The sequence below is a fragment of the Sylvia atricapilla genome, chromosome 7 (genome assembly GCF_009819655.1).
Source record: "Sylvia atricapilla isolate bSylAtr1 chromosome 7, bSylAtr1.pri, whole genome shotgun sequence".
NCBI lineage: Eukaryota > Metazoa > Chordata > Aves > Passeriformes > Sylviidae > Sylvia > Sylvia atricapilla.
Genome location: NC_089146.1, coordinates 24,774,814 through 24,798,040, shown reverse-complemented (window position 1 = coordinate 24,798,040; position 23,227 = coordinate 24,774,814). Strand labels below are relative to the sequence as shown.

General features: G+C 40.5%; 1 protein-coding gene across 1 annotated transcript in view; it reads left to right on the top strand.

Moving 5' to 3' along the window:
• The first annotated feature begins 99 nt into the window (after positions 1–99).
• GYPC (glycophorin C (Gerbich blood group)) overlaps positions 100–23,227 on the top strand; it is a 29,249-nt gene continuing 6,121 nt past the window's right edge. Inside the window, exon 1 of the mRNA XM_066323036.1 lies at positions 100–327. Within this exon, the coding sequence (XP_066179133.1) occupies positions 294–327 (34 nt within the window). The 5' untranslated portion in view covers positions 100–293. The remainder of the gene's footprint in view (positions 328–23,227) is intronic.

Genomic DNA, 23,227 nt, shown 5'->3' with positions numbered 1-23,227 from the left:
CTAATAAAAGCAAAGGGGTGGAATACATCCAACTTGCAAAACTTGCATACAGTTACTGCTATCTGCAAATGAGTGCCCCTCCCCGCTCATGTGAGCTACACAGGCAAAAGAGAATGACACATGTGCTGTTTCCTTTTCCAGTTGTAGAGGGGTCAGGAGCCAGGCAAGGAGAGCCCGAACAAGAGGAGCATTTTCCTGGGTTCTTCCAGCTGTTCTGTTCAATCCCGCCGTCAGTTCTGAGCAGGGAAGAGGGACTGTCAACACAAATAAGGCATTTTTCAAAGGCGTAAATTATGAGTTCCCAAAACAATGCGACATCTCAACCACGTGAGTACCCTTACCCCCTCCCCCCTTACAGTAAGAGTGGATTTATCAGCCCGTCGCTTAAGGAAAAGATTGTCTAACCCAGCTAGTACGGAGGGAAAAAAACAAGGAATGTCTGAGACTAATCCTGAAGGAAAAAAGTTGTGAAGAAGCTGGGCTTTTTTTTTTTTTTTTTTTTTTTTTTCTGAATTCTTTGTGTTTGTGTGTGCGCGCGTGTGAGGGAAGAAATGAAACAGGCTCTGCAAACTCTGGCTCCCGAATAGGAGCAGGCAAAGTTAGTAAGGTTTCTGCCTCAACCCCAGCTGAGAAAAGTTTCATTTGAATGTTTTTCCCTCCCCCCGCCTTCAGGAATGAAGTTAAAGAGCATTTTGAAAGCGTGCTGACGCTTTTCTAAGATAGTAATGGTGCTGCCCAACTTGCGTTTAGTGTCTCAAGCTGTCTGTGTGTAACATGAGACTCAAGACACAAAGTGACAGTCTATATTTAAAGCCAAAATGTGCTTCTGCTCCTAGAAATTTAGAAACGTGGGCTTAAGGACAAGCAATTTGGTTTTTCAGCAAGAGAGGGTAACAGGAGGGCAAGTCCTCTGCTTGCATAACTATGCGTATTTCAGTAAATTTTAAAAGAGTTTGGCCCGAACAGTCAAGTGAACACAGAGGCTCAGCTGCAGTATGGTAATGTTCATTTTGGGACAGTATTAAAAAGAAAAGTGAAGGAAAGGGGGTGGATTATCATTTAATAAGTTGCAAAAAACTCATGAGTTTTTGGTACTGCAATATGTATTTTTTCTTTTTTTTCTTATGGCTTTAGTGTGATCTTTCTTGTTCTAATTAAAGAAAGTACTATTTATTTTTTGTTTAAATAAATAAACTGCCAAAGCAGAATTGTTTATCATACCATGGTATCAGTAATGAAGGCAGAAAGTGTAGACAGCACTGCTGGAGCAGCCTCCAATTCAGGGTTTGATCCAGATACTGCTGTAAGGGTATTTGTTCTGTATGGCTGTAGACACTGACAATGTTTCCCAAGCTTTGAATGAGGCAGGCTGATCCAGCAGAAAAGACACAGCAAGCAGAATCCCTGGAATCCCAACCAGCAATTTCTAATTATTCTTTAATCCTTTTTGGAGATTCTAACCAACATGAAAAATTAGATGTTACCTTTATATTTTATTCTACTTCGTTCTGCAGTTTAGAATATTATAGCTTGTTTTCTATTGCTTGTCTTCTGTTATAGCCAGGAAAGACACAGGCAGGCTAATTCAGCATTCTGAGAGCTTGGGTTTGTCAAAGCTTGTGTAAATTTCTGCCATTGGTGCTCTCTGAGCATGTCCAGGAGAGTGGTCATGACTCACCGAGGTTCTTCTTGTGTATTGTGAAATATCAGCAAGGGTCCAGACCAATCTTGTATATTTAGTGACAGGCTTGGCCAAGTGACACATCCAGGACCAGCTCTAGGGCGCTGAATTCATTACAAACAACTTCTCTGACAGACCCAGGTTGTCAGACCCCACAGAAGGCCCTAGGGGTAAACTGGATGATGAGGAGTTAGTGCCCCATGGAGCCTCTTGTCTGCTCATAATAAAGAAGATACATCAGGCTCTCTTGGGTGTTTTTCCAAAATGTGGACAGGAATTCTCAACTTGAATTATTTTAAGATCATATGATTCTCTCTATGAAAATAAATTGCTTGCAATTCAGCTAGAACTATTCTGGCTGAAAAATAGTCACAATATATTGCCTTTGTTTGTGGGGTTTTTTTTGGTTTTGTTTTAATTAGATGGATCAAATTTATAGATTATGAACAAAAGTTAGAGGGAACTCTAATAATACCATATCTCTGTATAATTCAAGTTTGGTGCATTGATAATGGTTGAAGTTTTGAGTGAAGGTCTTTGGGGAAAGGCTCTTATTTCCTAGTAAAATTCCTGCTATTTTTTGCAAGAAACAAGACAAAAAACAATTGAAAGTTCAGTGTATTGACAGGCACTGAGCAGCGTGGACAGCAGATGTTTGCCAGAGAGGCAGAATAACTAGGAAAACAAATCTGCTTCATAGCCACAGTGAAAATCTTTGAGATAGGTGTGAAAATGCATTAAAATATTATCAAAAACTTTTGACTATACTGAACATATAAATTCTTTGCTGGGTACCTGCAGGTGCGACCACAGAGCAGCTGCCAGCTAATGTAAACTGAACAGTGTTAAGTTACCTAATTGCTCATGTACTTTGCTTATCTCCTTGTCTTCTCCCACAGCTGATAAGGAATTTTTATTCATTCAATAAATGCAGTATGATCCTGTCAATCCAGGCTGAAGCATGTGCTGTCTCAGGTTTTAAATATTCAACTCCGTGAATGCTGAAAATCTATTCTCCCTCTATATGGGGATGCTCCACCATCTCACCTTGGGCACTTCCCGTGCCCAACTCAGATATCCACCAGATATCTGAGTGGGTTCTCTGTAGGGAGATGAGGAAGAGAATAACTCTGTGATGCGTTTGCTTCCTGCTCAGATGTACAAGCAGTAGCTGCCTGACTCAACTATGAAACCTGAGGAACTCCACAGGTTTGGCAATCTCAATTCAGCTGGCAGCTTTTGCCCTCTTCCTTTTAGACTGCAGTGACCCTATTTTTAGGCAGTGGGACAGCTCAAGTGAGGTGAAGGATTAGGACAATAAACATCACCAAGTCAAAGATTCAACTTGGGGAGGCAGTGATCCGTGCAAAGCCATCTGTATGGGTCGAAGGTGTTCGCCCCTTTGGAGAAGGTGCTCTGCAATTTACAGGATTTCATCTGTTCCCAGCAGGCTGGGAATGGTTATCTGGGGTCTCTTAGACTCCAAATGCCAGCTGTCAAAGGAGTTAGTGATTAAAGAGAGCAGTTTGTGGAGGCTTCTCTTCCTCATCACCCATCAACAGATAAGGTCCTTTTCGTGGGCGGATAGGGAAGCAATGTGTGCAACGCAGAAGAATTGGCCCAAAGGGAAACCAAGAAGCAAGGCTGGTCCCCAGGCCATGCCCCAGCTGCAGAGGGAGGAAGAGGAGGAGGAAGAGGGTGAAGTAAGGCTGTATACACTCCCTCTGCAGTGCCAGCTCTCCAGCAGTAACCCAGGCGCTGCTCAGGGGGGCAGAGTCTGGTGCTGCCTCTGTTTTACAAGCAAGAGGTCTTGGCTCCATCAGCCCAAGCTCCTCCAGCTGCCTCCCTGACAGAGCTTCTGGAAAAATGAGCCATGTAAGTGTGGGCTGTCCCCTCACAGAGGCTGAGACCTTGCAAAGGTGGCCTCAGATAATGGCAGAGTGACTTCTGGCTGTGAATGGGGCGTGTGGTTCTGAGAACAGCCTTGCCACATCTTTAACTCATAATGAGATATATTTTGGAGCCTGCAAACTGGTTCTTTCATATGTTCCTGGAGCAATACCACTTGTCTTTCCCACAGGGCGTGTGAAAAGCCCTGAATGAACCCTTTAGGTTTTTAATTGTGTTATTCACACCTTGGCAATGTATGTGATTTCCCTGCCCTTAATCAACAGAATTGCTTGCCTGTGACAGTAAGTGATAAACAAAAACAGAGGCTATTGATTATGAAAATCTGGTCTTCACTTGTAACCCTGTGAGCATTTATGCACAAGGAAACCTACAGATTATAATAACGTCTCATTTTTAGCACAGAAATCTCAAAACATATCCTACAAGCATTTATGTAAATTGAATGTCTCTGCTTGTGTGTTTGTTTCCCACCACTGTGCATATGAATTGGAGAATTTGGCTTTGTACCCCAGGGCTCTCCTGACACCCTCATTGTCTGACACATTTATGTGAAAGTATGGCAATTGAAAGGCTCAGAATGCACCTGAAATTTCAGTAATTAACAGCAGAAATGTTAGCAAACCGCTGAGTTGGAGAGAATAGGGAGGATGTCGACCCAAATAGGAGTTTGCTGTTTTAAAATACACAATTTTCAGCATTGCTGGGCATCATTCAAAAAAAAAAATACACAGTAGATGTTAAAGATTGAGGTTATGGCTAGTTGTGTGCTTAAGCCTGTTAAAATTACAGAATTATGCAGTGATTGCATCTCATTGCTGATACTGCTGCACCTTTCTTTCTAGGCTCTTGTGTAATATACCCTGTATCCATCACTGTTCAAATGACTGAGTCCAATCAGCAAAGTCTTTTGTAAAACGTGCTTTCAGCACTGCATTGTCTAATGAAAGTCTGTTTGTGTGTGTGCTCTGTGCAGTGCCTGTCTCTATTGTTGGGGAGGGATTAGTATTCCTATAGCATAGAGAAATTCAAGCCAAGAGAGGGATCTGATTGTGCTAGGTGCTGTACAGTCACCTCTTCAAAGGGCTGGTAAAGAGGAGAGGTTACAGGTGGGAGAGAAATGACTGCTCTCCACAGACACCGCTGGTGAGGCAGCTTTTAGCTGGGAAAAGCTGGGGAGGCAGGAGTTGGTTTGATTCCAGTAGATTCACTGGGGCAACAGCTCTTTGCTTCCCACTCCCTAATTTTGTAATGCATTCTCAGGGAAAAAACATAGCTCTGAAGTTATTTAGCAACTGGCCTGCTTGTTTCCCACAGAAAGACCAGAAAACTTTTGAAAACAGCATTTGCCATAAGTAGGAGCTTTGTTTACAATTTTTTGCTTCACATACAAGTTGTGATAGAAAATGGATGAACAACCCAGATGCCACAGTGACAAGAATATAGGAACACCTTAGGAGGGCAAGTATTTGGGCAGAAGACAATTGTGTTTTACTTATTTTTTTAAGTCAGAGGAATCTGACAGTATTACCCCAGTAATGAGTAGATGAAAAATTCACCAGCTGCTAAGCATTCTGAAAAACTACTTGGAGAATGGAGCAAAGTGTCACTTAGAGAAATCGAGCTTTGTTTGCCAACAATTTATGAACACGAATGGAGGAAAAGCCTCTCTTCTTTGGATAATTTATTTCTAACTGATAACTCAACTGCATCAAGTACCAACACTGCAATGCTATAACAACAGACATGCAGCTCATAATTTGAGGCTGAAATAAGATCTGGACTCCTCTGTTTCTCAAGAAGTCAGCACAATCTAATCCACACCAGATTCCTCCCATCTCTGCTATGTTAGCATGGAAATCAAATTCACTGCCTATGCTATACTGCTCCGCTATTGCAGATGTACCTTGCACGTGTAGTTTCACCAATGAGACAGCTGGCTAAGTGATTTTCCTCTTAATTAATCATCTTATATGCAAAGGAGGCCAGTTTCTCATATCTTCTTCTCTTCTGACATATGTTTCACCACAGGGTTCTTCCTGATGAAGCAGAAAACTTCACTTAAAATCTCAATGGGTTAAACTTGTTCTGCTGCATTGGAGTTTTAAAGCGATTTTTCTTTCCTTTCCTCTGCCTCTCTTTTTCATCTTAAGAGGGAAAAAATTCAGTTATTTCGTGAGGGTCTCTACCTCTTTTTTCTCTAGATAAGCCCTGAAACAGAGTTAAGCTTTTTATCAGCAAGTTGCAGGGGGGCTTTTGAACACACCCTGAGACAGTTCTTTGTTATTGTGAGTGATAAATGCCTATTTTACTGGGGACTACATGTTTTAAATATCTACTTTTATGAGGCAGTCCGCACCATAAAGAACATGTGTGACAAGGTCACAGCCATGCGGAATCAGACATCAAATCCTTACATATGTCTAGGTGTTTAGAGTTGAGAGCAGAGACTCTTTTAGTAACACCAAACCTAGAAAACAGGTTTGAATTCTGTCTATACACACATGTAATACACACCCAGAGTGTATGTATATACAATATACCCTATATCTATATGCATATATGTTCAAAGACACATATATTTATACCCCCCACCGTTTTCAGTACTCATATGGCTTTATTTGTTCAGATTTATATTCCTCTTCTAGCTCATCTGTGCTGGGAGAATTTGATAGTTGAATCTTTAGGACAGCTTTCTAGAAACACTGATCATATTATATTCATACCAAAATTAAAATCATTCTTTAAAAAATGACCCTCCTTTGGAAACAAAATATTTATTCAAGAGTCAATTCAATCATATTACATAATTCCTCAAACAGTTGAGAAGATTAATTTATACCAAAAGAGATCCTTACAGAACTGTTGTTCCAGTTTAATTTTTTTTTTCTTCTTCTCTGCTAGTTGGAAGTTTCAAAAATTTCTATCACTTAAGAAGGAATGAAAAGGATGACTTTAGATAAACCACATAATCATTAGGTGAGACAAATAGACCACAAATCACTTAAACACAAGTGATTAAAGAGTTACGTATATGAATGAGTAGAGGGAAAACATATTTCTTGTGGACTGTGAGGAATTACCATAAAAATGTAGTCACATCCAAGAGTTCAGGAAACTTGTGTACATTTCCAAAAATTCTGATGTTTAAAGTGACATACTGGATTTTTGTATTTTATTTCTATCTTGTAGAATATATTGTTGAACTCTGCTTTCAAGATTTTCTTAGCATGTATTAGGGCAAGGAGTTTACCAATTTATTATGAGACAGCCTAGCCTTTTATTCCTGAAACTTTATAACCAGCACTCATGAGCTAACTGAGGTTGTTCTTCTATTGATGGTTCATGCAATAGTAATGAGCACAGTCCCAGCCCCATCCAACAAAGCAAGCAGGAAATTAAATCCTTGATGCCTCTGTGGCCTCTCTCACACCTGCACTCTCATGTTGTCTAGTTCAGATATCCTCTGCACCTCCTAATCCTACCTGTCCGTCCCTTTCTTGGCCCACAAGAAAATGGTTATATCTGAACATATGAGACATGCAGATCCCTGCTGTTAAAGCCATTCCCCCTTCTCTCAAGGACCTTCCACAGTGCTGCCAGTGGGAAGGAAGAAAAGAGCAGGACAGGAAGACATAGATCTTTCCCTGTCACCATCTGGGCTGAACCTTTGTTTCCTTTGAGAGTTGCCCTCTCTTCCACTCTCCCTCTTCTCTATTCATTTGTCTTTGCTCTCTCATCTTCACAGCTAGCTCTGAAACAACATCTCCCCTCTCCAGATCTTTCCTGTCATCACACAGCAATTTTTATTTACAACTGGGACACGCTTTTTACATTCTGAATCGCATGATTGGAAGAGATGATTATTGTCTGTCTCTCTTGAATTTCCATAATTACGTCAATGGCCTTTGATTTTTGGACTCTATTGCATAAAACCCCAGTTTTCCCCACACTGAATTCATAGGGACTTTTTTTAGTTTAAAGAAGCTATGCTACCAGTTACTGATGGAAATTAAGCCCTTAGTGGAGAGAGGGGCTACACAGAATTAGGTTGTATCTCTCTCTACAGAAAACCCTGCATAAAGTGTTGAGTATAGCAGGAAAGAAATCTGCAGTTGGGAACCAAGTTCCAGCTTCCCCTTTGCTTTGGGAAAAAAGGGATTTTTTCACTCTTTTGCAAAACCACTCAGTGTGCTCTGGACACTCTCACATTTCCTCTTACTCAACCTATCTATGCTCCAGTCATGAAGAGTGGAGTGAAACACTTCTGCTAACATGACCAAAGCCAAGAAGAGCACCACCAGGTCAGGGAGAAGAAGGCTAGGCTGGCTGGGACTTTGAGCAACGTGGTCTACTGGAAGATGTCACTGACCATGGGGATGTGGTTGTAAACAGATGGTCTTTAAGGCCCCTTCCAACTCAACCCATTCCATGATTATATGATCCAAAGGGTTTTTGGTAGGTCCCTCTTGTGAAGGCTGTGTTCACCTAATGTGAAGAAATTAATTCCTTTGAAACCTTGCTGATTGCCTTTGGCACTTTACCATCTCCCACTAAGAGCTGTCATACCTACAGCTCAAACAATGGGTAGTGACTGGACCCATGAACATCCTTTAAAAAGTGAGAAATACTTTTCTATGTTACCTTTTTTGTAACTGAATGAATCTGGCTCCTCAAAACTCCTCTTCCCAAGTTAACCATCCCACCCCCTGACCCAAGAACGCAGATCTGATTTCTTCTTGCTGTTCAGGGGATAATTTGAAATTACTATAAGTCCAAGCCATTACCACAAGGGTAGTGAGACATGGTGACTTGGTATGGTGAGAGATGGAAAAGATGGTATTGTACAGCCCCCAAAAGAAGCCGTTGTTTTCATACCCTTGGTTATCTGAGGCTTTCCTCTGTTTCCAGCTCTACAATTAACATCTCCTTACTACTTATGATTAATAGCAAGTTTTCCACGCACATCCTTCCCATTTCCTCTTGACAAAATACAGTCTTCTTCATTGCAAAAGTGTATCCCTTTTGCCTTGTTTAGTCTGTAAATTTCTCAGGGCCAAATCATCTCTCCCTCCATCTCATGTGGCTCTGACTATTTTCCCAAGTTACCTAATCAAGTTGCTGATTCTGGATAGCGATTTCAGCCTCCTGAAGCATGAAGATAAAATGCAAAAAACAACCTTAGGTATGACATCAACTCCTAATGCATATCAAGCTGGAAAGACTTTAGGGGTTTCTCCCTGAAAATATTTTTTCCCTAAACACATTTATTTGTATTCTCTGAGATAGTCTCTAGACTGTGGAGATCAAAGAGAGCTGGAAATCCAGCAGGGTTTTTAAGTGCATTAAAGGTACCGTGTTTCAAAGCCACATGCCCAAACATTTAAGTACCATGGAAGAAATGAAGTAGCAGGTGGTAAAACATGTAAACATGATTGTTCTCATCTTCATACTTTTCAATTTGTCAAAGCCTAACTATGTGACAAAGAGCCAAAATAAAGGATGCTGTGGGCACATACAGACACACACAAGAGCATAAAACCCAAGGACACCAGCCAACTTTGGGGTTTTCCTTTCAGCCACATTTCTGATCTTGTAAGTCATTTATAGTAACAAGGATGTGTATTTACCAGTCTTATGTGGAACCTGGCAAATCTAAGCATGGAGTGCTTCTTGGGAGATTTGAATATAGAAATTTAATTCCCTCCTGCACTTCTTTTTTGCTGAGGTAAAGTATATAAAATACCATCCACCGTAAAACTGTGGCATATTGTAAAAGTCTGCATATTGTGAATATATATAGAGAGACAGAATCTATAATGTTCTTCACTTAGGAACTTAGCAATATAGAATTATTTTCAGGTGCTTTCACAGAGTGAAAGTGAGACAAAATGAGACTATTTTTCTTTTTGTTACTCCTAAAGAAATGAGAAAATATTAACAAGTGGTATCCATCAGATCTAACCCCTTTCCTACCATAAGTTTTGGTGCGTGTTTTCTGTACAGCTCTAGCTTTAAGTAGAAAACTTCATCACCTGAGATCACCTGAGGTCCTAGCCTGTAAACAAAGAGTCTACTATTTCTCTGTCCTTCCCATTTCTGCAGTTTCTCAGGAAATGCTTTACTTATTGCAAGCTGCCATTGTAGTGCTGAAATCAGTATTGTTGAGATACTTGTACCCTGGAACTTGAGATTGCACATATTGATTTTATTGGAGTTTGGATCAGAATTTGCTGATTTTGGATCTTAAGTTTTTAATACTACTCTGCTTCAAATACCTTGGTTTAGCTCACAGCAGCCTTGTCTACTATCACCACAGATTTTAATGAAGGCAAGGTGATTTATTAATGGTAACTAGAACTCTTGTAGAAAACACTATTGAAGACTGGGGGTAGTGGGGAGCAAATAAAGATAAACTGATCCTGTATGCTCCCAAATAAAACTCCCCGCTGATTCAAGGTTCTTACACATTAAGAAAAGATGTCTGTGGCTCCTGAGCTCATTCCCCCTGTGGATTAATGATCCAAAAGGAACTCTTTGTACCAAGGAGGAGTAAATCACCCCTCCTGCTTTTGGCAGGCAGGAATATAACTGGGGAGATAAATGCTTTTACATTTCTCTGAACTTTGCTGTTGCTCCTGGGTAAAAGATTTCCCCTTCTGGAATCCATTAAAATCTGTGAATTTCAGACAAAGACTCTTCTTCCTCTCCCACGTTCTGTGTGAAATGCTTAATCTCTGCATCCTGGGGACATAACCATTTGTGAGCTGGAAATAGAGCATGAGCTGAGCCCTTCTGCTCTCTAGGTACCTCCTCTGGCTTCCTTTGCTTGCAGTGAATGAAACCTTTCATTTTGACAGCCTCTGACTTGTGTCAGAAGGTTCATGACTGACTGGAGCAACAATGGGTGACAGAGAGGTAATGAAACCCTTTAAAATGTGGCATTGCTAAATAAATAAAGATCAACTCTAAAGAGGGGAGTAAGTGAGATGAGGTACAGCTGCATGACTGTTTTTAAGAAAAAAACACACAGCCTGGACTTTTCCTCCCTATTCCTCTCCACGAATTGCATTTCCTTTAAGGAAAAGGTCATGCCTTCTTTCCCAGGCTGCTGCAAGCCTTCCCCAGACAGGAAGCATATCCTGTGTCCTGTTTCCTCCAGAGTCCAGTAGTAGAGCAGACAGCAGTGTAACTTCCACGCTGCTGCTCCCATTGGGCTGTTTTAAGGGAGCTGAGTACCAAATATCTGGGTGAATCTTCCCCCCTCTCAATCGTGGTGCAACCCCAGGAATCTGCAGAGCTGCCAGCTGCTGAAGATGGCCAGAGGGAGAAATACAAGCTCCTCCCTTTGGAGGTCTGGATGGCTATTTTTGTCCGATAGGAAACTGCAGCAGTCATTGGGGGAGATGTGGGAGGGGGAAAAGCACATGTTCAGTAATTGAAGATTGTGTCTGTGGTTTATTCCAGGAGAGAGGGATATATTTTCCTCATTGAATTAGAAAAAGAGACTTGGAAGCTGTAACAGGCTGCACATGCCATTTTCCACCCAAGTGATTTCCTTCACAGCTCACACCTGGGGAGAAGCTGGGGATCAGCTCTTCCCAGTCGTGCCCTGCTGCCTGCAGCACAGAGCAAGGTCCAGGACATGGGGGTGGCTGAGGGAAGTTCGCCAGGGAAATTTGCATAAATGTGGGTGTTCAGCTTTGCAATTGATTTTGTTTTCCACTACTTGGCACTTTAGGGTACCAGCTTGCTGTCTGTGGACATCAGCACCCATATCACGCAGAGGATAATTCCCTCCCACTCCCCCTCCACTGAAAATATCCTTGGTGAGAGGAGATGTAGGAAGAAATGCAAACTCCATCCTGTAACAGGCACAAAGCCGTGGCATGTCACTTGCATCTCCAGACTCCCAAGGCCACACGTATCTGTCTTTTCCATTCCCCAGCCTTGCTGGGATGTTTCCAACCCATCTCCTAGCTAATGGGATTTTCCTTGTCCTTTGTTTCATTGCTGTTGCGCGATGAAGTGGTGTTGTAGCATGACCAGAGCTGCCTGTGTGTCTCCCTTAGCCCTCACCAGCTGTTAGGTTACACCAGCATTAAGGAAAAGAGTCTTCCTTTCCCACGGGCAATGCCACCTCTTCCCATCTGCTACAGAATCCATGACAACTGGTGGCCAGTGTGGGTTTTATCCTGATGGTGCTGGGTTTTCTTGACTAACCAGGACTTAAAAGCTTTTTCATCTCTGCCCATGGAAGTGCTGCACTGAACATGGAGCTGATGGGCTGTTTTACCCACTAGAGCCAGCAGCAGATGCTTAATGGAGAGTTAAAGCACAGGCCAACCATCAAGGGATCTGAGGAATGGGAAAGTTTTGAGCCAGAATTAGTAATTCAGTGTTTAAATGGTTGCCTTGGGGTATAAAAGCTCTTGCATTTCCCAGAGTTTCTCATATGAAATACTTTAACCTCCTGCTCACATCCAGACTCGGCGCTTGGCAGGACTGAGCCTTGTCTGCCGCTCCTCTTGAATGAAGTCTTTTAACTTGTACTTGAAAGAGCTCAGCCTTTGAATCTCAGCATTACTGAATGTGCAGCTGGTGACAGGGAGCAGGGAGCTCCTCTGTCAGTTCTCCCAGGTAACTCCAGTGCCTCCATGCGTGTGACCATGATTTTATCATTTTGTCCCCTCCATCTGTGCAGCAGCTGCCCACCCCAGCAATGATAAATAAAGGTTTTTGTCTAAAGCCAGCTCTGCAACCCAGCACAGCACAAAGGTGCTGGTAAACCTAGCCCCTGTCTTGGAATGCAGCCAGGGTAAGGAACATCTCTGCCACCTCTTCTTCGCTCCTCAATAAGCCAGCCTCCTACTTCTCAGGCAAAAATATCTGGAGTAAGGTCAAAGCCAGACTTGCTGTGTATGACCCTTCTTTAAAAAGCATGTGCATCTCCTAGGGAGGACTTGCTGACTGTCTCCTAAAGGGACTCTCAAGAGCAAAGAAGCTAGAACAGCAATCCTTAGAGCTGCTGCCTGTGTGTTTAACACTCGTGTGTGTAGCAGAGAAACAGGGAAAGACCTCCACATTTAACATTGTGAAAGGAGCCTAGTGGATTTAGGAAGAGAGATATTCAGGTCTTGTGGAAGAAGGAATTAAATTTGACAGAGAGGCTCTGTAAAGCTGGGGCATGTGGCCTGTTTTATCTACTTATTTAAGTTTTCTATTTCATCTATACCGACAGAACCAAAGAAAAAATGCAAAAAGGAAGTGGGCTTTACTCCTCTCTTGTAACAGATATTTACTTGTGTCCAAACCTTGCCATGGCATGAAGTACAGCACAGCTCTCCCTGAAATAAACTGCAGCTCACACATATCTTGGGGTGGAATTTGGCTCTTAAACAAAATTTAATGGGAGTCTGCTCTGGCTGAACTCTACTTATGACTTCATATTTTCCAGGGCTGTGCTACTGCTGTTGGTTTGTTCATTTTTCTTTCTTTTTTTTTTTTTTTCCTTCTCTTTATACCAATAGGTGTTTCAGTGGGATAACTTGACCTTATGAGTCTGTTCCAAGGCATACTTCTCTGGAGGCAGTGGTAAATAGTTTTGATATATTATGAAAGTGCTTTGAGAAATTTGCAGGCTGTCTCATGACCGCTTGAGAAGCCAGGCTTTTGCAACCTGTTAGACAGCATCAACTGGTGAATTAAACTGGGAAGCGGGAAAGCAGAGAAGGTGGACAGAGGCTGTACATTATGTTTCTGGCTTGATTCTATCATGTTTCTCATGCTCATAAGATGTAGTTTTCAAAACTTTCACCATCGGCCCTACTGAGCAGGTGGAATATGTAGGAGAACTGATTCCAAAGGAAGCAGAAGCAGTTTAGCAATGAGAGCTCTTGCAAATCCCACCTTGTATATGAACCACTTGGTGTTTCACTTTGTGGGCTGGGAAAGTGCCCTGCCTTGAGCCAGCAGGTCCAGCAGTGACTGCTGCTGCTCCTTGGCCACAGAGCCCCATCCCTGCTGTGGAGGAGCAGCAGCCCTGAAGGGAGGATGGCACAGGGTAGAGCTCTGCCCTAGGGTCCCAATTTGACAGCTGAAAGAGGGAATGAGAAGAGAATTATCTTAGTGCATTCCCATATAATCTTACGTAGGAAATACTAAGCCCGACTTTTTCCATGGCCTTCTAGAGCTACTGTAGTTCAAAGGATTCACTGGACTCTGAATGTCTGGAGTTCTCTGCTCTGCTCAGAGCACTCTAGAAAAGAAGTCCCTAGATTTAAACAGTTGCTTTTCTCTTTATGCTTTTCTTCTAGGGAACTTGTTCTCCCTGCATGTAGATTTATGATGCATTTCAACCACACAAAGGACCATTCCTTCTTTTTGCCCTCTCTGTCTGCACCTAGCAAACCTCTCCCTGTTAATTGATCAACAGACAGTCAGATTGACTTGGATCAATTTGCCAATAAGTAAATAGCCCTCTGAGTAAACAGTAAATATGAGTAAATAAATAAATATTAAATGGGAGAAGGGGCTTTCCTTTCCATTTTTCTGTTGTTTTTCTGCTTGGAAGGAAAATGTTTAGGAACAAGAATGCCCTTTGCTGCAGGAATGTAGCAGCCAGCTCAAATCACAACAATTCACTGTCAGCTTTCCTGCATGGACATTTCATACACTTAGGAGCAGCTCAAAGGCTCTACAGTAAGTGAAAAATATGTTGATCAGAGAAGTACCATAGCAAGCATTTGTTGCTATTGAAAACTACCAGACCATATTTCTTTGCTTAATGACACACATTAATCCTCCATTGAAATTTCCAGGGCTGTCCAAGCTGAATCTGGCTTTAAAGGTTTAAAATACAGTCCAAACTATAAAAATGCATTCTGACAAAAAAAATAAAAAAAAAAAGCTGGAAAAAATCTCAGCAATGTTCCTTTGTTTTTTCCTTTGCTGTTTAAAGCACTAAGGATGTCATCTACAAGCTTTGAAATGGTTTCAAAAACATGGCATTTTAAATTAGTGACCAGAATATGAATATTATCCAAGTACCCACTGCTACTTCTGTTTTCAGTCCAGTTTCCTAATGAAATGAGTCTTATGTGTTCCTGCTGTCTGTCTGCCTAATCATCTGTTCATCCATCTGCCAGTTCTCACCAAGAACTTTCAGGTCCACTGACCAGTTTCAACCTGATTTGAAAGAGAAACAAGAGCCTCAGAAATTATCATCATTTTCCAGGTTGCATGAAAGTTAACACTGTCTACAGAGAGTGATTCATGTGAACAGTAACACAAAAAAGTACTCCTTATTAGGAGATTGAACTAAATTATTTTCTACTTAAGAATGTAGCAGCATCAAGATTTGGCGTTATTAATTTCCTTCCATAAACATGACTCCAACTTCACGGGCAAAACACAGAGGATAAGACCCCACTTAAGCACCTACAGGAGATATCAAGCCCTTCTGACCAGGACATGCTGAAAGCTCTGCAAAAAAAATGGGTCTCACTACCTCATAGTGAGGTTAAGCCCTCAGCACCAGCTTTGGAAAGGGATGGTTAAGCAGTGCTAACAATAACGTTTGGGATTTATTTTCCCTAATTATAGACTCTAGAAAGCTAGGCTTCTTTAAGCTATTTTAATTTTACATATTGGTTGATGGGAAGGAAATTCCCACACCATACTCCAGGATTCTCTGCACTGTGTGAAGGCTGAACAGATCTTGCAAGAAGGCGTGTCAGAACAGGACAGAACAGAATAGCTCCTGTTGGAAGAGACGCACAGCTATCATCTCAGCCAACTGGCTATTAGTATCCTCCTGCAGCACCTGTGGAAACAACTGAGATCACACAGGCTCTTTTCCAGCAGTCAAACACCTCGTCAGGCTGGTTATTAGCCTCCCACCTACATGGTCATTGACATTTGTGTTGCATTAGGAGAAAGGAACATTAGCAATAAACTGTTAATGAGTTCCACAACAATATAAGCCTGTGCTGAAAAGCATTCAGTGTATGGCCTCAGTACAGGCCTTTTCATGCTTAGCTCCATTAATGTGTTCAATATGCTATTTTTCAAATAATGCCAGAGAGTTGTCCAAAAATAATACACAAATGATCCTTTTTCCTTTTTTTCCCAACAATTATTGCACAATCTGTCTAGAATTACTCAGATGAATGATAGATGGTAAAGAAGTTTTGCTAAAATTCCTCAACTCTGTTCAGACAGCTTGAACTGATACGTAATTGCTTTTCAGATAATAATGTGGCCTTTGTCTTCAGAGCAAATACACAAAAGAAACCTGCATATTCATTGAAGAAACCTTGGAAAATAATAAATGTTGTTGCCCTGAGCTACTATTTGCCTTGCAAGTTTCCAAGGTGTTTCAATATGTTTTATTTTCTTTGTTTAATATGCTCAATATTCAAAGCATTTGGAAGATTGTTTCCACCACAGATATCTCCATTAATAATATTAATCTCGTCTGTGCTCCAGGAAAGATCTCTGTGTCCCTGAAGAGCGTATGCTAAACATCCTGACATTTCCACTTGCAACGCACAGTAGACAGTGCCTTAGGCAAGCACTGGTGTATGAGCTGGATGGAGCTGAATACAATTCATATCAAATAAGCCAGGGGACAGAGCACAGACAACTCCCATTTCCAAGAATTATCACCTGTTGGACCGCTTTGCTACAAAATACTGACAGCAGGAATGAGCATAAATGAAGAAACCTGCCCTTGTTGGGAAAATTATTATACTTATCTAAGGATAGGAGCCTGGTGCTGCATTCTTTGAACTCTTAGAATATTATCAGGCTTTCACCAGTTTCCAGGTGGTTTCTAGGTGACATTATGTGTAGTTTGATCATATCATCTCTGGTTTAAGTACAAGGTCAAGCTTTTTCATCTCAATGAGATATAGACATTTATCAGCCCCAATAGAATAATGGCCCTGTTTCTATCTCAGCATGTCTGTGTTCATTAAAATGAGTTTTCTGCCAGCAACAGTCAGTGAAACACTCTTGCTTTTGGATCTGTGTCTCTGCCCCTAGATCTCGCCCCAGTACACAGAGTCTTCCCTCCCTCAGCAGCTCCCCATGGGGAGGGGGAGCAGCAGAAGGGCCTCTGAATCCATGTGCCTGATGGCTGGAAAGCTCCTGGTTACTGCACAACTGACTGCTGCTAAACAGAGCTAAAAAATGCTGAGTCCTCGCTACATTTCCTTTAGTGCTGGGCTGCTCTGGTCTCCCTTTTCTCTCCAGTCTGCAGTTTTCATGAAAATTGAAGCAGTCCTTGTCTTTGCCTGCTTTTCCTTTAAAAACAGTTGGAGTTGAATAATGGAGTCAAAATTTGTGAAGGATAAAAGGACAGTTAGGCAGATAGCAGGAACAGAGAAAATCAGTGCAACAACGCTGTTAAATATATTTGATGAAATGTTTAAAATTCTAACAAGCAGTTCTGACTGCCTTAGTTAAGGGGAATAATTTTAAGTAATGTTTGTCTTAGTGCCAAATCCAGAAATGCTTAGTGCCATGTCCATAAAAGAGAGTATGTTTCAAATGTAAACCAAACCCTAACCTTTAGAAGTTATTTCAGTCATAAAATCAAGCACAACAACATTAAGAAACAGAGATCACCTTATCCTCTTATGATACGATCAAAAAGCTTGAGAGTCACGTCTGAGGCTGGTAGATCTGTTAGGTGCAAATTAAAAGCTTGTCTTGGTAAATAATTACAAGCAGTTTAGCAGTTAAGTTGTCTTAGTGCTTCATGTAACCACTTACACAAGGGATTGGGAAGGAATAAACACCTACTCCAAGATCTCTTGGCCTCTGACTTTTCACTAAAAACTGAAAAAAATTCTGACACAAATTTTTATGCTTATATTTTTAACATGAAAAGTTTAGATCAGTGGGGTATGCTCTTTTCATGAACTGCTTATTAAGAATTATAAATATCAGTTACAGTCATGAGATGGGCTTTCACTATGTCCAGGGTCAGCTGCTTTGATTACCTATGGTCATCTGCAACATTTGCAATGATTAATCAGCTTAGCCAGCAACTCCTGTCTGTTCAGCTTTGACCTCGGTGAAGGAGCAAATGGCTGGTTTGGTCCCATTTTGATTCAACAAAAAATGAACAGAACTTAAAATTGTTGACTTTGGAGGAAAGTCAGTCAGAAATTAGCAAGAATCATCAGATTCACTGGATATTTAGTGTTTCTTTCAAACCTCCCCAGTTATAAAACCTTCAAAATGAGTACTCTGCTCTGATGAAAAGGAAAAAGGTGGGAGGAGGATAGGCAAAGGTAGGAAAATGTCCTGATTGTGGACTGTACATGACAGATTGATTCATACTCCGTTTGTCACTCCCTCAATGAAACAATTCCAGGTCAATTTATCTTCCGCAGGAATGTGTTGTATATGAGCTGGCTTTGACGGCTATAAAAGAAAAATGTAAATGATGGCCTAGTTACATTAACCTATTTCAATGGAAAAGTAAGGAAATTTTGTAGTGATATAACTATACATATGAAACATACAAAACAGTCAGGCAACTTCCAAATTGCCACCTGCAGCATTTTTTTTTATAGATTGGACCTTATTCCAGGTTCTCACACTTCAGGCACCCTTGTATGATAAGAAGGCAACATTTGGTCTTCAGAATCTGAGCAGCTTTCTTATAGGAGCACAGCAAAAACTGGTCAGTGCACCATTTATAGTACTTCTAAGGGGGAATTGCCATTTTAATGCTCTTACTAGATGGACTTAACTGCCATCAAAATTGGTGGTAGGTATTCAGCCACCCTGAGCAATGAATTAAAGTCTTCAGTAACTTCAAATTAAAAAAAAAAAAAACCAGTATATGGTTCAAACTATTCAAACTGAGAGGGGAATTTGAGGGCACTGTCAGATTTTTTTAAACCAACTTTTTCGTTTATCTCCCAGCAGAACTGAAAAAGAACTGTGTGGGTTTAGTGTATATAATCCTTTTTTTTTTTTTTTCTCTTTTTAAATTTGATATGTGTTTTCTATTTGAAAATGTAGAATACCTGTTCTCTTTTAAAAGATCCATATTATTTTTAACCTAAAATAGCTTCCCAAATTTCATTCATATTTTCTCCTTTTCCCTCTTATCAATAAGGGATATTATATGATTACTTTCTGACAAGATGATTTTTAGTGTATCCCTCCATCTCTGATTTTCCCCAAGACCCAATGGCAATTCAGCTTCACAAAAGAAGAAGAAACTGTGGGAGTGAAGCCATTACTTCCACAAACAGTGTAAAACATATTTGCACTTATTTACTTCATAACATTCTAGAATGGTGAAAAACTATTTTGCTAACATTGTATACTAGAATCAAATGCAATTATAATTATGTGACAATCCCAACCGAATTAAACTAAATTGATAATTGTTTTTTATCTTTTTTAGATTATAAAGTGTCAAAAATCTTGAACAGACCTTTATTTGAATGAAACTGTACTTTGTCTGTTTAGAATTAATGACTAAGTACTTGTTAGCTGGGATGACAAGAGAATTGGGCCCAGAGCATTTTGACTTTGTAGGTATTTTTGATCTGCATGATGTAACTTATATTCTCAACACAATCCATTTACTTGCCCAAAAAATCATGTGATTGTTGTTGTATGACACCAATCATTTTCCTTATAATAATTTAGTATACAAATGGCAGCCAAATTATTCTGTCTCTTTTCCAGATTGACAGATGAGAAACTGTTCCTTAATTTTGAAAGAACAGCCTTAATGTGTTTCATAGTCTAATGGGAGATGGTGATGACTTTTTCAGCCGAATATGTCAAATTGATGGGTTCAGGCTGATGACCTTCGGGAAAAGAGATGCCAGCTCTGGCAGGGCACTGCACACTCACTGGCAAATAGTAAAATAGGTAATGACTTTTTTCATTCAGAATGGCCTCAGTGTGATGCATCTGATATTGTAACGGGCCAGAGAGCAGCTTGAGCAATTAACATATTTCTAACATGAAGTTTTCAGAAGTTGGTTCAACTCATTTTTACAGATGCAGCTGCAGTGAACCAGTTCTAACTATAGCTTGTAAATTAAATCAGTGTGCTAAGGTTAATAGATTAATGATTTTCTCATGAATGCAGTGTGTTGGCAAGGCACAAATATAAACCAAAGGGCAAGGAGGACATACCACAGTTGCATAAACAATGGAGATGTTAAGACTTCATTAGTTTTTCTATACTGAGTGTGTGATAAGAAGTCTTGCATCAGTGGAGAAAACAAGAACACATTAGAACCCGCTCTTCCAGTCAAGAGGAACAATGACTGCAGAAGAGCATACAAAGAACAAAAAGAGCCCCTGGGAAAGGTACAGTTATGCTAAATACATTTTTATATAAAGAACATTTTTTAAAAAGATTAAATTCTGGTAGTTATAGAAAGGGTTTTTAACAACTGCAAAAGCTGCCTGGTAGACTCCATATACTCCTCAGTGCTTTCAGAAATTCATAATGTCTTACTGAACCCAGTCAAATGCCTTAGTATCATCTTGAGCGGAGGTAATTAGAAACTCATTAAAGTTTTTTGTGTAAAAAGGGAGTCTTCTTTTTAAATTACAACCTTTTAAAAATAAGGAAAGATTAGTATGGTATGTTGTGCTAGGTCAAACCAAACAAATAGACAAAAATTTACTCGAGTCTGTATTACTAAGTAAACTGTATTTCATTTGTCTTGTTATAACCAAAGTTCTCTTTCAAAGGTATGGAAGAAAGAAAGAAAAATCAATACTGAGGTAAAAGCTTCCTCTGGATTCCATCTCTATCTGGTCTGAATCATAGATTGGATTCATGAACTATCATTCAGTTTGAACATCTCCCTTGTTTACTGGACAGGCATGGGCGGATAGTATGAATGTTTAAGACAAAACCATTGAACATTTAATAGCCAAATCATAAAGACACATTTCGGCCTACAGATAGAGACTTGCATCTACACCACTGCCTGCAAAAACTCCGTCAGTATAGGGATGATCCTGCAAAGCAGATACTTGGATACACTGAGATAAGGTTGGGTTGTTCCCATTAGCAGCAGTTTTTCATAAAGTGATTAGATGAGCTGATTCCAGATGAAATCTTCCTGTGTGTTTCCTAGTCTGCATGCCTTGGAAAGCCCTGAGAAGGAAATGACTGCCTTAAGGAATTCGACCCATCATTCACATGGATTGAATGAATTTCAAGCGTTTATGCAATGAACAGGCACATCAAGAGAGAGAAAAGGTTGCCCAAGAAAGCACTTAAAGACCTACTTGAATGTAATTTAACAGCCAAGGCTTTGTCTGAGATTGTAGCAGTCAGTAATGGGGCATCGTGATAAGAGATGCTGGAGTTGATAAGAATCAAAAGCACAAGCTTGTGAGTAGGAAAATCCTGAAAAACAGGAGCAGGAGCAGTGCTGCCTGACTGCTGCTGAGTGGCTTTGATATCTACACATAGATACCTGTGTATTAACTTAGCCTGACAAACTCAAAAGTGCAGGATCACCCACAGCTGCATGGGAATCATGACACGAGGTGTAATCTCGGGTTTTTAATTCTCTACTCAACGCTACCAGATTTAGTCTGGAACTTTATCTTAGGAAATTAGAGAGGCCTTATGAAGTTTGGGGTGAGGTCTAGGTTATACCATCAAACTGCCCTTGTGGATTGAACGGTAGAGATTTGGCAGTTCACACCAGTAGATTAGATCCATCCTGTAGGGTCATTCCCATGCATTCCTGTCAAAGGTGCTAAATGGGAATCCCTTTGCAGGTATGGTTTTCCTTTCATGCTTTTCCCGTGTGTAAATCCATAACAACCAAAGATGTAGCTGCTTGTATTCTTAACTGAAGTCCTGACTGCAGAACCACCAAGAGTGCAAATACTGGGTTTTTTTTTTCTGGAAACTAATTTAGCAGACAAAAATGATGCCTGAAAATAAGAAAGCGGGAAGCTTTCTACAAGTTTATTCCATGTGTTACTGATAGCCACAGAATCACTTTAAAATATTGTTTCCTACAAGGAGCAAGATCGAAACTTGGAGCTTTCTATGCTGAATGGGAGAAAGCATTTGGGGGACGAATATGCCCTTTCCCATCACCATATTGAGCTGAACAGCTTGTCAGTTGGAATGTCTTAATATGGTTAGGCTTCTAAAGTAGATCGCTGATAAGTCTTGCATCTTTATCAGGACTGTCATAATACTGTGTGTTTTCCTTAAAGACCTGTTTTCTGGTGTCACAAAATCATGCTGAAACCTCACTTTGCAAAGCAAATTTAGTTCTTAGCATTGTAAAGAAGAACTGGAAAGATCTACTTGAATGAAGCTCAGATACAAAATAAAGTGTAAATAAAACAAATTTCTTTTAAAGCCAAAGAATTTTGGGGCAGGAAGTTATTTATGACTTTTACTGTTTCAGATTTGCAATTTATAGAACCAAAGAAATCATTACAAGTGTCAGAAAAGTGCATAGTGAGAATAGGAGTGTGCTGAACCTCAGGCAAAGACTTTCACTGCTGGACCTTCCTGCTTCAAAGAAGTGTTCCTCAGCCAAAAGGGAAGAGGATAGATTAAAATTAGGAGGGGGAACCTACTAAAATTCATTTAAAAATCAAGTTTTATTGGAAAATTTCACCTGGAAGAGGTTGTTTAACAAATTTACCAACAAATCTAGCATGAATAAGTCACCACTAGCTATGTTAACATACAAGTCAGTTGTACTGGTGTGCCACCTGTGAAGCACAAAGCCAGAGATCTGCTTGCAGTATTTAAGTCAAAAATATTTCTGGGACTTTCACAGGCTGCTGCTTTCTCAGCAGGATGTGATTGATGAGAATGAGACAGGTAGCAATTGTCATTCTATTGCAAAAACTCCTTATTTGTAAGTTTATGAGCATAACTGGAATTTGATGAATTTCGGGTCACGACACTAAAGCATTTCTTTCCCATCATACTGGCTTTTAGAAACATACTTTCCAACAACAGACAATTTGATTTGTGTGTTCTATTCTTGACTTAGTCAACTTATTCTGATGGCCAGAAATTTTATGAAAAACATGTTTCCCCACAATCCTTTGATTTCTGTTTGTCATGGTAACCAGTGGCAGTAAATAACAACGGTGTTTAAACACTTTCAGAACCAGATTATAGCTGGACAAGGGCCAGTATAACAGGGAGAGGAAGTTTTGCAAGGACAGTTTAGCAACAGAAAACACAAAAGATGTCCTTGAAACAAAGGGAAACAATCAAAACAGGTGCAATAACATCTATTGAAACACAGACTCTTAGCACTCTGCATGTGAAGAAGAGCAGAATAAAGAAGGTACAAGAAGGCCAAAGCCATTGCTGAGGTAAAAATCCCTTCAGTAAGCTGGATGTCTTTTTTTGCTTCAGAAAGTGAAAATTCAGTCCTACCATGATGCATGGTATTTCTGACACAAACTGAGTTTAGAGAGGCCATGCTGGAGCTCCTGGCCAAGCATGGATTCCCTTCAGGACAACACTGCTGTTTCACTCCTCCTCAGGGAGGATGGTCTCATTCCATCACACATGCCTTGAGTGTCCCTCAGTCGTATTTCAGGAGGGACCACACTGCTTGAACCTCGAGCAATGCCACT